Source organism: Ischnura elegans, chromosome X, assembly GCF_921293095.1.
Source record: "Ischnura elegans chromosome X, ioIscEleg1.1, whole genome shotgun sequence".
Lineage (NCBI taxonomy): Eukaryota > Metazoa > Arthropoda > Insecta > Odonata > Coenagrionidae > Ischnura > Ischnura elegans.
The window spans coordinates 112,126,810-112,141,160 of record NC_060259.1 but is presented as its reverse complement, the minus strand read 5'-3'; the positions used below and the strand labels follow the sequence as shown (position 1 = coordinate 112,141,160).

Below are 14,351 nucleotides of genomic sequence, written 5' to 3'. Positions count from 1 at the left end.
GTGAAGAGCTGAAAAACGAGGAAAATTAGGAGTTTCTACATAAAGAGACTAAAAGTGGGCATTATTCGAAGATATTCTAATGTTTTGCTGTCATAGCTGAAAAAAACTTCTCTCAGTTTTTTCAATATAACATTAATTAGATTATTATTAATGTTATATCGAACATTTGATAGTAAGTTTGGTCACTGATAATTATTAAGGGTAAAAAATAAAAATATAATTAATGACAATCATTAAAATGTTAAAAAATTAAAGGCCAACTATTAGTTGATAAAACAATTCAACCCATATTTTGTTCTTATTTACGGATTAATGAATCAAAATGTAAAAGTAAGTCACTTAACGTCATCTAACGTTGATCCTTCCCGTAAACTGTGGCAACGGAAACTTCTTGTTTGCGAAAGGCGCCATTTTTAAAGAACCCCTCAAAGCGATATTTTTTATTTATACCCTTAGTGAACTCTACACTGGAAAAGTTGATGGAATCGTTGCAACTAGCTTCAACGTCACTGCGCCATCATAAAACGGTCATGTCGTCATCAACCACAGCACTTGGTGACGACTCAGTGACTTAGGAACCAGTTTTAGGCAACAGCAGGGACATTAAATGTATGAGCCTGGACTTTGGAGACTCACCGCCGCCATTCCTGTAGCACAGGTAGGGGAATCTCCAGACGTTGCCGAGGCCGATGGCCAGGCCGACCACCGAGAGGATGAAGTCGAGCTTGGAGCCCCAGGTTCCTCGTTCGGGGAGCGCGGCCTTCCCGCCCCCCTCGGCCACCTCCCCGCCGCCGCCGCCGCACTCGTTGAGCTCCATGGGCCGCAGCTGCTTCTCGTTCACCCCCAGCGACGTTTCCCTTGTTTCGGCCATTCTCTGTGTCTCCGGCTCACTCGCTCATGCCCTGCGCTTGCTTCCGATCACTCCCGCCCTCCTCCTCCCTGTCAAAACAAGCCACATTCATTAGTCATCAAAAGTCATGCCCTCCACCTTACCATGCTAAATTTCAATCAGCGTTGCTGTATTGTGATACAAAACCAAAAACTTTGTTATTACACACACATTTATTCATCAAACCCTGGTTTCGACGTAGCACGTCATCACCAGCTACAAATCATGTCGATGAAATGCAAATGTAAATTTATGTGAATTTGAAAGATTATAGAATTTCAATGACGCTGATTGGCTAATTCCACGAATTCACCAGTGCGATGGTAGTTATGGAAGCACTTTTAAAAGGTAATCATGGTAGGATTTCCTACGTTATGTGCGTCATTCGCCACTTCTTGCGGCGGGAACATGTCCATGGCATGTGCGTACCCAGCAAGGGGCAGCTGCCCCCCCCCCTCCTAGAAGCAAAAATTGCAAAAGTCTTTAAGAAAAATCAGTACTGAACTGAAACGAAAGTATTCAACACATGTTCTTTAAACCCACGAAAAATGATATGTATTAGTATAAGATATGTAACTAAAATAAAACTATTTTTTCAAGGAAATAATCTCATAAACTAATGTCACAACTTGCCTTGCCCCCCCTAGATCATGGCTTGCCCCCCCTAGTTATGATGCTGAGTACGCCCTTGGTCCATGGGGAATATGGCCGTCACAAAAAAGATCTGACTTTCTGGGGGGATTTCGTGTGTCTAAGGCAATTGGTGGCATTACTTTGGAGGCGATATCAGGAAGACTATCGACCAAAAATATCGGGGTAGGGATTTCCGATAGGGGTTGGAAACCCCCAACAATCTGCGCACAATCGTCGAAGTTCGGCATTTTCGTAGCGAAACAAGGCACTGTCTGTGTGTGGAATTTTCATGGACGAAATGACTATCGTTGGTGGTTCATTCCAAAGAAAGCCTTGTCAAAGCGCCCAAAAGGCAGCCCCAACTTCAGACTCATTTGGTGGTCATGCGTTGGGGAAACTTGCTCGCGTGGCTCAAATCTTTTCCGCTGAAGCCTCGGTAAGATGGGTTCAAATTGACGCTGAAACCAGGGGCGTCATGGTGCCGGAACCGCCGCAACGCCGTTCCGGCACTGGTTAACACAAATTGTAATAGTCAAATAACAGTTTTATCAATTTTGGTGACCCAAAATATGTAATATATATTCGTAACCAATACAAAAAAATGTAATGAAATGCAAATAATAACTTGTAATAAAAACGCACAGAGTAATATTTCAATTCCAAAAAAAGTTAAGGGAAGTGCGTTTTGGCACTGCTAATTTTGCCAAGACGTCACTGGGTGAAACCTCTTGGATCTTGGGAGTATTTTTTTTAGTAAACAATGCTCGTGGTACGATTTCGTGTTTCAAGGCGTATTCATAATTCATTCATGATCAATCACAGTCAAAAATCCGAACATTGCGATGACGCAGCTCTCCAGTCACTTATTCCATCAGCTAATCTCTTAATACGTAATTAGCTCTTTTGTTGTACCAATTTTTTCTCCTGCTACATGCATTTCATTCGGGGCTATTCCTTGCCCTTCATCCTTCCCACATGTCCTTGGACGATTTGTTTCTTATATTAGTCTCGGCTCTCGGGCGTTTCTCCTCGTTGAGTTGTCCACAGGTGACGACACTTTCTCCAGCATTCCTACTGGCGTCTTCAGGTCGGAAGTGAAGTTGAGAAGAAGCACTTCTGACCTGAAGACGCCGGCAGGATGGCTGAAGAAACTGCCGTCACCTATGGACAGCTCAACGCGGAGGAACGCCCGAAAGCCGAGACTAAAATGGAGAATACCGCGGAAACCTTAGATCTAACTTAATTGTTTTTTATCAGACTTCCGGGTGTCATATTGCGGACGATTAATTTGTTCCGCCATATTCTCTAGATTTTCAAAAGAATGATCTGGTACTCCTCTTAAGACTTCCGAATTGCAAAACTAAATCTATCCATGTTTAGCTCGCAATTTGCGATGTGATGGTACTTCGTCGTAAAGGCTAATAGCAGGTGATTTCAACCTTGTGGAAACTGTCCTTTTCAGTACGAAATACGGCTACACGGTTGTAACACGTCAATTTGTCTAATTGAAGTGGAACGAGAATTGCAACGTTTTTCCTTTTCCGCTCTCACATGGAAACACCGAACTCTCAGAAGCAATAAAAATTATTTCGCGCTGTACAAACGGAGCCGTGGTGATGGAATGGAAATTTTCTCTAATCGATTTATTTCTATCTCCCACTTATTAGTTTGCCAGTATGCGATGTTGGGTATGAAAGGCTATATTTACAATCGTATGGGAATGAAATGAGTTTGCACATGGAAATAAAAAAACGCAATCGGAACAAACAGGAGTTGGAGTGGGTGGGAGAGAGGGGAGAAGAGTACTCCGGACATGATGTGGTGTTGCGCTAAATACTGTCTGCTCGAAGAGGGTCTCTGGATACGCAAACGGTTTTAGCGTACCAGTGTCTAGAATAGAGGCAGCAAGGGTTACGAGGATTTAAGGAATTCGCAAACCGACGTATGGGGGAAAGTGGGTTAATGGCTCATTCATCGTGGAAAGTTATTCGGGAATTCCATCGGGTCAGGTTCTCCAACTCCATCACGGTCGACGTTTCTGTAATATACAGTGCTCGTGTTTGGCTCATGTCATGTGTAGCCCAGGGGAGGAGCGCTGTTTTGCCGAAGGGAAACAATGGTTGACTGTCCATCATGGCATTGTGCCGTACCGGTCTCGTGTATTAAACAGAGGGTACTCTTACTCGTGAGGAAACCCTTGATGACGGTCACCGTGGCGTGCTGTGAAGATAAATGGATATATTTGGCAGATAAGAATGGGCCTGGAATGATAAGAATCCAAGTACCTGTTTCATAATATCGTCACAGTTTTTACAATGGAGGTACTTGAAACGAGAGGCCCTCTTCGAATGACTCTACCTCGCCTTATGGCTCCATCAGAAAAAAGCAATTTTCGATATATTTTTCATCGAAATTAGTGGAGAAATTTGGCGCGAGTTGATGAAAAGTAAGCTGTCGTGTATCTTATGAACTAATTCCGTCCAGTTTCCAGAGTTTAGATTGTAAGACATTGATCATGGAAAATTAATCCGCCATTTAGTTGGCGTATGTTTTTTATTGTAAGGTTTATTTTTAATTAATTAATGATTTTTATTTGATATTAATAATTTTTGCATGGAGCTTATGGAAACGCTTTTGCGTAAAAAGTTCTACTTCTTCCTTAACTTACCTAGCAGGAATTGATCGATACTTGATTAGAGCTTTAAGCTAATTATTTTTTTATTCGAAGACTATGGGCAGTGCGTGTAAAATATTGATAAAGTAATCAATATGTGCTTTATTAATGTGGGTTTTGTAGATATTTATAAATTTAATTTCGATTGGAACAGTCATAGATGGCATTTTTATCGGCGGTTTCATAAGAAAACGAGCACTGTATATTACAGAATTACATGAACTTGCTTCCTCATATTGCATAAAATATTTACGTGCTATTAGCTCAATGCTATTGTTTTATTGTACGTAATATATAATTTCTTAATTTATTCGAGAAAGGAGCTTCCACGAAGAAAAAATCTCTGCCGCATGAAGTAATCATTACTTTTGGAATGATTACATATTATTATTAATTATACACTAGGTATCCCGTGTGAAAAATTCGTAATTTAACGCTACCAGGGAATAAGTATGTAAAGGAAACGATGCGATTGGGTTTTAAATAGAGAAGAAGTGGTATCATAAAGTACTTTCTTTCGATTTGTTTTCTTGCAAAAAATTACAAATCTTATGAATAAAATACAGGCAAGAGAATCTGGTACCAGTAGGCACAATCATGACGTCTGTTACTGAGCAATGGCACGGAATTTACAAAACTTCTATAAAGACAGTATTAGTAACAATGTTATCTGTATCTGTAGCTTTTTGGTTTTTAGTTTCTTTTACATAAACATATATATTATGGAAAGTGCGAACTCTAGAAAATGCATTTCGTGCTATTTTCTTTTTTTGTTGTCAATTTCCGTTGATAATAGTACTTGAAGACTTTCAACACGATATTTTTATTTATTTGTGGTACACGCTATCATTTAAGTTTCTTACACACGATGTCTCTTTTAGAGAACGTTTAACGCTCTTTCTACTCCTTAGATTAAAAAAAATATTTTTGGTAGATTATTTTACGTTTTTTAGTTTAGTTATGGGTTTAACGGGTTTTAAACCTTTTTTCAAGTTTAAAATAAAAAAATGTGCGGAGTCGACATACCTCAAGCAATTTATCGACATGGAAAAACAAACTTTTAGGTCAAATTTATCGGTAAATAGTAAATTTGAGATTGAGATTATATTTTTCGTCAGAAGCCGATGATTTAACGCTTGAACCATTATAGCCCAATGTTGCTTCTAAGTGACATCAAAAATGCATAAATTTTCTGCCTAATTCAATTAATATTTAAACTACGTGCTTGTATGTGCAGAAAAGTTTAATGGTGAAAAATGTAGCTTCCACAATAATAGGGTAGTGTCCTTCATCAAAGAAAACGAAAGGCATTGATTGCGATTCGTTACCCACCATTAGTGTATTCATAATATACAAATTATATCGTTTTAGAAATACCGGTTTAGACGAATGGCAATGGTCCATTTTTATCCTCATTTGAAAACGGCCAGATTGGCGCCCACGCGATGCCACTCCACGTGACGTCACAGGGACCTAGTTTCTATACGAGTAGATAGGAGCTATACATCATCTGAGATTACCAATGCATGCATGAGGCGCAGAGCTCAGGGAAACATGTCTTAATAATCACTTATTAAAACTGGCTAAGGTCGGAAAGTTTTCTTCGTTTGATAAGGTATTAATAATCCTTATTTAAGCCAAGCGCTACCAGCTAGCAGGGTACTCAGCTACCCGCTAGCAGCCTGCGTCGTATCAGCGCTCAAGCCTCCCTCAAGGTCACCTCACAGGGCGGCAGCGGGAGCGAGAAATACGTCACACGGAGATATTTCCCGGCATTCATACTTACCCGTCGCGTTTTCGCGCTCTTGAAAATTTTCACTTTTTATTTAATCGCGGAAAATAGATATCGTCATTTAAAAATCTAACTGCGTGAAATACGTACTCCAGGAGTAATAATCTTTCGATTTAGGCAATAAAAAAATAATAGGAAACCACCCTATTATGATTGAGTAGAAAATTTTCACTTTTTAAAAATGAGAAGTCATGAATTATAATTTCTCGCAGAAGCAGGGTTAGAAAGGGTCAAAATGATACCTCGTTTATGACTGTGGGTGCAGTATTAACGGAGAATGCACGGCATGAAAGAAAAATACCTTTCTCTAATAATTATTGCATTGCATGAAAATCGGCCCTGACACCATTCCTGCTGATGCTTATGTAAAATGACCTCCTAAATCCGAATATGAACTCCGTTTTTTTCCATCACCCACCATTTTCGGGGGAGCTCCCCCCCTCCAATTTTTGTCACTTTTCGGTCATTTGGAGGAATTGAAAGGATTATTTTAGCATTTAAATTTTTTCTAGGGGTTTTGAGGGGAGAAAAATCCTAAAAAATTAATATTTATGGTAAAGAGGTTGATTTGGGGGGAAATAGTCTCTGTAAATTGTTTAAAAGCGCATTGAAAATGATCAATTTTGCATTTTTTTTCGCAAATTTTCACGTATTTAAAAAAATTTCCAGCTTCCATTTCACATCATCCTCCCCCGAATGATAAAAATATATAACAACTAGAAACATCAGTAATAATAAAAATATTTTTCTGCATAGCATAGCAACAACAATTAAAAAGTACAGCAATGGCTCGGAAGATTCACTTTACTACGATGGCCTCTCCCGCCTGTCCCGATCAGGCTTGGACGGCAATTCTCTTGCTTTCGCAGCTAAAAAAAGGAAGTGTAATACTTTCTTATTATACGAATAATATAAGATTGAGATTTTTATACTCTCATTGGAGTTAGAAAGTATTCTTTATCCTTAATCATGGAGTTCCACAAAGTATCAGCCTCTCAAATGAATTATGTACATTGAAGTTGTCGTCACCTTCCCTCAGTATACCTCTAATGATCGCAGAGTCAACTCTTTCGGTGTTCTGGATAAAGGTCCTTTTTTCAAAGTAGTTTAAATTGTGCAAAACAATAAAAGTTGTTGTACTGCAGCTTTTTCCGAGTATATGTCAGTATGTGGGCTTGAGTTGTGATTATTACCGTGATTTAATGTCAGATTATATTACGCGTGTGTAAAAATCATCCTCATCGCTTCAGCTATGTATGCGGTGAATTGACTTAGACATCGCAACAATAACCTCTTTCTTTAATTCTTAAAACTGGATATAAATTTTACTCTGGCTGCCAAATTGGCCGTCAGGGCTAGGATTAAGCTCCAAATGTTTGCTGTACCACTTGTTACAGTAATTTGACGAAATACTTGGTCAAACTAGTATTGCTTCCTTTGTGAATAAAACAGCCGCGCCTGAGAAAAAATTACATCTTACGGAACTGGCCTCTGCGAGAAGGCTTCACAAATGGTTATGAAAATGTCGCTCATGTTCCCCTAGTTCCGACAGAAAATGTTCACTTGCAACCATTGCACATCAAACAAGGGCAGATGAAATATTTTGTGAAAGCAATCGACAAGACAGGAGCTGAATTTCCATTTTTTACTTAAAAGTCTTCGTTTTAGTGAGGCTAAAATAAAGGACGAAAGTCGTGGACCCCCAGAATAGGAAACGTTCCAAGATTCGACGTTTATGAAACACCTTAATCAAGAATAGAATTGAGCTTACCTTAGATTCTGAAACGTGTGTTAGAACTTTTTGGGTGACAATGAAGTAGTGATGGGCAAAGTCGATCATTTTAGTGATTCAATCATTTTGACTCGAATCACATAAATGATTCAATCAATTGATTCAATCGATTGATTCAATCATTATGATCGAAAAGACTCAAATGAATCAAGATCGAAAAGACTCAAAGGAATCAAGATCGAAAAGACTCAAAGGAGTCATGATTGAAAAGACTCAATCAATGGATGTAATAAATCACTTTGAATAATCGAATAAATACTGCCTCATCTGCGAAGAGCATTGGTAACGCTGACTGCTATCCATATTATCATTTCATATACTATTTTGATTGTGAATTCCTAGATGAGTAAATTAGATTGCAAAATTAAGGAAGTAGTGTCATGAAAATATGGGCAGGCAAAACTGCCTCAGTTTCTTAACACTGATAGAATAATTTCTAACTATATATCTCAAAATATAACAAAAAATACACCACACACTATGCATGAATCTGATTTGCAGGATAATCTTATGAACGGCACAATAAAATGTTAGCAGCTGCAACTTCTACTTCTTAACGTTCTCCTACAAGAGTCATCTTAATATTTTCCTTTTACGTTTATTGGTGTTATTAATACTGATAACCGCTGGAAAACTTATAAGAAAAAGATTACAAAAGTATTCAGTTCTTTATAACATAGTATTAAATTTTATCACAACTATTTCTGCCCTGTCGAAAAGAGATCAAGCATCGATCGTTCCAAATTTTGAAATAAACCGGAAACCGGGATGATTGATATGAAACCGGAAGTCGGAGTGATTGATGATTGACGATCGACTTGTTTAACGAAATGAATCATGAGTCATTTGATTCACCTAGTGATTCAATCTTTTTGATCGAATCGTTCATGATCGACCCATCACTACAATGAAGTGATGATTATGTCGCCCATGTCAAGGAATTGCTGTCAGCGTATTAGGCCATGGGGTTTAACATATCACTAAAAATGCATTTCCTTCATTCACACCTGGACCTTTTCATAGAATATTTTGGAGCAGTTTCAAATTAACATTGGGAACGGTTCCATGAAGGTATCACCAAAGGGGAGGAGATTTTCAGAGAAGTTGAATGCGGGCATGTTGGTATGTATATTAGGCCCACTGCTGGTTTTTGTATGAGAAACTTCTACCTCAGTGTATAAAGGGAAATCAAATCAAATTACTTTTGTTATTCATCGTTCTTCGCATTTGTTATTTTTCTCTTTGTTGACGCACGTGTGGTATTGAGGGCGCCAGCGTGATAGCGTACCTTCTGAACTGTTGGCACAAATTTTCATTATTTTTTCTATACCGTGTTCTTAAATATTTTCATTATTGCTAATATGAGCTGTTGATATATATTTCCATCATTTTGGGATATTCCGGGTAGGGGAAGAATGGGAGCTGAAAAATAAAAAAATAGGTGAAAAAATTGCGAAAAAAGGAAAGGATGATAATTTTTAATGCGTTTTTTTAATCATTAACGGAAACTAATCCCCAAAATCTACATCCTTACCATTTATTATCATGTTTTAGAACTTTTCACCTATCAAAAACCTAATTAGAAATATAAATGCTGATATAATCCTTTTCATCTCTCCAAATTATTGCAAAAGTGATGAAAATAAGAGGGGGGGCTTCCCCCGAAAATGGTGAGTGATGGAGGAAAACGGATGTCATATTTGGATTTAGGAGGTCATTTTACAAAATAATGAGCAGGGATGGTACCAGGGCTCGAGAAAAAATTATTTTTTGCCGTCCAGTGTAATGCACCTCTATGATTGGTCAAATTTACCTCAGGAAATGCAATGAGTTGGCTCACATTCTAAGGGTGAAAAGTATCTCTATAATGGAGTGGGAATTATTTTCAACTTTTTAATTTTCGAATTGAATAGACATTTTCCATTTAATGTAATCCGTCGTTTGAAACAGGAGAAATAGTGGAGAGTTGAAAAGTAATATTGAAATTATATGATTGATTCTCTGTCTTATTTTCACTGGATAAACGATAAATGTCTGGAACACCATGGAGTACCTTGACAGTGAGATGCAAATTTAGAGACTGGGATGGAAGGGTCCAAACGTGCTCGTGGTATGCGGCTTGTATGGGCATGACATCAACCCAGCGTAAGGAAATGGACGAGGGGACACACCAATTAAGATCAATTAAAATATAGTGAGGATAACGGTAATTGTGAGCCACTCGTAGAACGCCTCATTTCATTTAATAATTGGAATGGCTTATGCGGAGGAAGATAGAGATGAAAGATGGGAATATTTGGTGTCGTAAAAAAATTCAGTGGTCGCATTTTGCCCAAGTCAGAGCATCCGCTCGTAAGCGGAAGGCATGCTTGTGGGGGGAGCGCAGTGTCATTTGGAAGTGGTGGCATTGAGCGTGCAGAGGAGATGGATGGATATGAGAATGGTGGCTCGCGTCAAAGAGGCCTGAGTTGTCGTGGTGGGAGCACGCGGCAGGGCTGACATTGAATGAAATCTGATAGTGAGGAATTCTTCTCACTCGCCCACGCCATCACACGTTCCCCGCAATGCGTCGCCACTTCGCGTGCCTTGAATTGCGAGAATTGAAGCCTCATGGACACATTCTTCATGTCTGCTTGTCATTTTATTTTAGTAGGACTTCATCGGCCCTGATGATGATGGAAAAGGATTTCGTCGAAACGTCGGTAGCGATGGAATTTGAGGAGATGACCCGGTTGAAATCCCGAGAAGAATTGACTGCAAATTGCTTTTAGATTCGGGGCTTCACTCGACATCGCGCTTGCTCATCAACTCCCGGAACTCGACCTTTCGACGCATTGTATATTTCTGCCTAGTCATTTCGACATTTCCATTCTTTGGCACTCACCTACTATCGCTATCACAAATTAAATGAACGAGTTGCGTGAAAAGTGACGTAGGTTACGTATTACTGCAATGATGTACAAGTCGGAAGACTTTGATCAGTGGTTATTTGGAGGATTTGTCCGTAAAAGTTGAATTCATATTCGTTTTGGCAAAATTAATACTTGCATCATCGGAAAGTTTGGCATCGGAAAGAGTATAAAGATATTTTTGTAACTAATTGCAGTTAATAGGCACTGAAAACCTTGAGTACTTTAACTTAAACTAAGCGTTCACCAAGAACACCTCGGCAACTTTCCAACTTTAATAAAATAAAAACACTCAAGTATAATAATGGATATCAATTATATAATATTGCAGAAAGCTTACAAAATGCCATATAATGCCGTTAGAGGAGAAACATTCGGAAAACGTTGGAACTGAGCCGATAGTTTTAAATAATACAACAGAAGATAATTACCACTTTGTATGTTAGTAATTAGCCCTTCTACAGCACCTTCGTTTTAAGCGTACAAATTATTCTGCAATTAACATAATTTGCTTGTGCCTGTATTACCATTGCCAAGCATACGTGCTTAGATAGCAAGATAGTTCTTCTAGAGACCTCACCTAGCTGTTACCATTAAAAAATTATTTTATGTGCATGAAGGAAAGGGACTGGTTGTCTTGGGCGAGATGTTGATGGACCGTTTCATTAGAAATGAAAGCGATGTTGCAAGTTCCATGGAAAAAAAATATTCAATACACGACACGACGCGTTTTGATGCTTTAGCAAAGAGTTTAAAAAATATGAATTCCATATTTTATAGTACATAATACAAAGCAGATTATAGGAAGCCTTGTCTGATCAATTTTTTTTTCATTTCGCTCTTCCTCCCCGTATCCTTCTTGACTTATCTAAATTACTAGTGTCTCAGTCTTTCTCGGGAATCTTCCTTCAATTTGACTCTTGATTTTGCTTCCCACGCAGTTGCCACGTCTCATCTTTGGCCCTCGGTGTTGTTTGCCATATGATGCCCCCTTTGATTATCTTCCCTTTCCCTTGTCTTTTGAGCACTTCCTCGCTTCCCAATTGAATGTCAGTTTCCAGCGCCACATCTCGAATGCTTCTATTTTTATGATGAGCTAATTTCAAGGATCTGATTCATAGACTTCTTCTGCCTACGATATGCATTTTTTTTATGGATTCCTTGTCTGAAGTCATGTGCTCTTCGAGCGGAGTCACGGGCTTTTTGCCATCAAGGCTATTCCACGCTGTCGCGTTTCTTACGCCCCAAGTGTCGCCTCCTTTTGACGTGGACTTCGGCTGATGTATCTATTCCGAGTACACGTAAAAATGCCTGAAAAAACTTTGAATTGCGTTCACTGCGGTTTACCTCGTTTTCTGCTGCGAGAGTGATTTCATCGGAGAAGAGCATCAAGTTGATTTTTTCTGCATTTACCATGATTCCTCCGTCTCGTTGTTCTTGTTTTTATTTCGTCGCTTTCTTCATGTAGATATATGTTTATGAATGTTGGATATCGGTCCTTGTCGACTCCTTTTATAATGTTTTCGTCTGTTATAATTCCATCTGAGATACATATCATATCCGTTCCTCGAATAGCTGGTGGTTATTTTAAAGCCAAGTTTTTCTATGCCGTATCCCTTTACATGTAACTCCGCATTATTCCTTTCCAAGTTATCCAAAACTTTCTCAACATCCACGAGGGTTATGGATGTAATATTTTTCTCACGTGGATAATTGGCTGTACCAATACTCTACGGCATAGCATGGCCTAAGAATATTTCTCTCCTGTTTGTCTTAATAGCCCTAATTTTTTCGCAGGTTTCTTGAATCGTTCGATTTTTATGCCTGTCATCCTCGTATATAATTCTGGGGTAGGTGTGTGACACCAGGCCCTTGATTTGAAGCTCTTCGCGTTTCTCTTCTCTTGCCCTCCACATTAAGGGCACTATTTTGTGTCTCTGGAAATCTTCTGGTACCTTTCCTGATTGGTAGTCATCTTGAATAATTACATATAGTGTTTGTTTCACTTTTTTCTTTGTGGTTTGATTGCCTCCTCGCTGGCATTATCACTCCCGGACACATTTTCTTCTTCACATCTATTGTCCCTCTCCTGAATCCACTTCTTAGTTTCCCTAGGGCACAGTCGTCCTTCTCCGCTTTGTTCAAGTGATCCACGATTTCTTCTTGAGGTAGTTTGCGTGGGCGCAGCTCTTCTATGCATTGCCCACGCCTCGATCGTCATTCAAAGTGTTTCATCCGAGTCTCAAATATTTTTTGTACATGCATATTTTCATATGAAGTGAAGTTTTAAATGCGTGAATCCAAGGAAATCCACCGCGACCGTTTGAGTCGTCATTAATGGAATCGATTTCTTGATCCTTGTGCTCTGTCCGGCTATGCTGTGATACAGCGACCGTGCAACCGCCGAGCGGCTCCTTAGTTTCCCATTTGGCAATTTTCAGTCCATATCAAGTACAATCAGCAAATAAATAATGACTCATTGTATACAATATTGCTCTCTTATGTTACATTTATCAAAGTTAACCAGATGTCCCCGTTCAACTAGATCTGGTATATCTTTGATGAATCGAAAATAAATAAATTTTCACTTCGTAAATGCGACATAACTTAACCTTTTTGGCATAAAAAATAACGTATGCCGCTTGGAGACAAAAAAATTTCTTTACAATTTGAATATTTTTAGGACAAATGGTTGAATTTGCATGTGGATAATCGATCCGATAGCATATATTAGTGGAAAACTGACATGCTGATGTAATATGATAACTGAAGTCTCATTAACAACAGATATTGGAACCAATATGGAATTGTATTTTTTAAGGTGAAAGTGGATAGTGGTTTCCAATTTTTAAAGCCGTAGACAGCTTTTCTTTGACGGCGGCGGGAGAGTCCTTTCGTCATGAAAATAAGTATAATCAATTCAATAACACGTTTCTGTTTCTATTGGTCTGGCAGAGTTAAACGGCATTTTTGGACGACTGCATAGCTGTAAATATTATTTTACTCAATTGTAGCAATGTTACTGCCGACCTCCTTCGGTTCAGATGGCTCTCCATCGAAGGTAAAATTGTAAAGAAGTTGAATTCTCCATCGGGGCAATCATCGCAAAGGTAATAAATACTGGAGTTCAAGTAGTAGTGACTACTCCCGGAGAAGTAATACGATTTCCTTGAAACGTGTGGGATCGCGTTGAATTGCTTGCATTTTACAACTAGAATCAATAGCGTTGTGTTTAATTAGCTTTTCAAAAGCAATCACTTAATGTGACCGAGATATCAACCTACATATTTCGAGCCCCTGTTGTGTTCTTTATACCTTTATTCCAGCTAGAATAGTGGTGAGGCTGGTTATACCAAGGAGATACCCATAGAACCGTAGGATGATGCCGCGGAAGATAAGGGGTGGTAGGACCATTTCTATCTCTGGTTAGTTATAGTTATACCAGTGGCGGGGGCTCGCGACCCCCCCTTTCGGGGCCGTCCGCATTGTCTAGCATTGCAGAACCACAATTGTAACTTTTTTATATCATAAGATGGAATTGTCTTGTATGTGTGTAGATATAATCAGTTTAAACGAAACTTGCTTAAACTTTGCGTGTGACTTATTTTTTTTATTACGATATAAGTAAATTAGCTCAAGATATCTTTTGCGCCCCCCCCCTT

General features: G+C 38.9%; 1 protein-coding gene across 1 annotated transcript in view; it reads right to left on the bottom strand.

The window, feature by feature from the left end:
• Positions 1 to 14,351, bottom strand: part of LOC124170485 (sodium- and chloride-dependent GABA transporter 1) — an 82,559-nt gene that overhangs the window by 32,031 nt on the left and 36,177 nt on the right. Inside the window, exon 2 of the mRNA XM_046549225.1 lies at positions 637 to 939. Within this exon, the coding sequence (XP_046405181.1) occupies positions 637 to 871 (235 nt within the window). The 5' untranslated portion in view covers positions 872 to 939. The remainder of the gene's footprint in view (positions 1 to 636; positions 940 to 14,351) is intronic.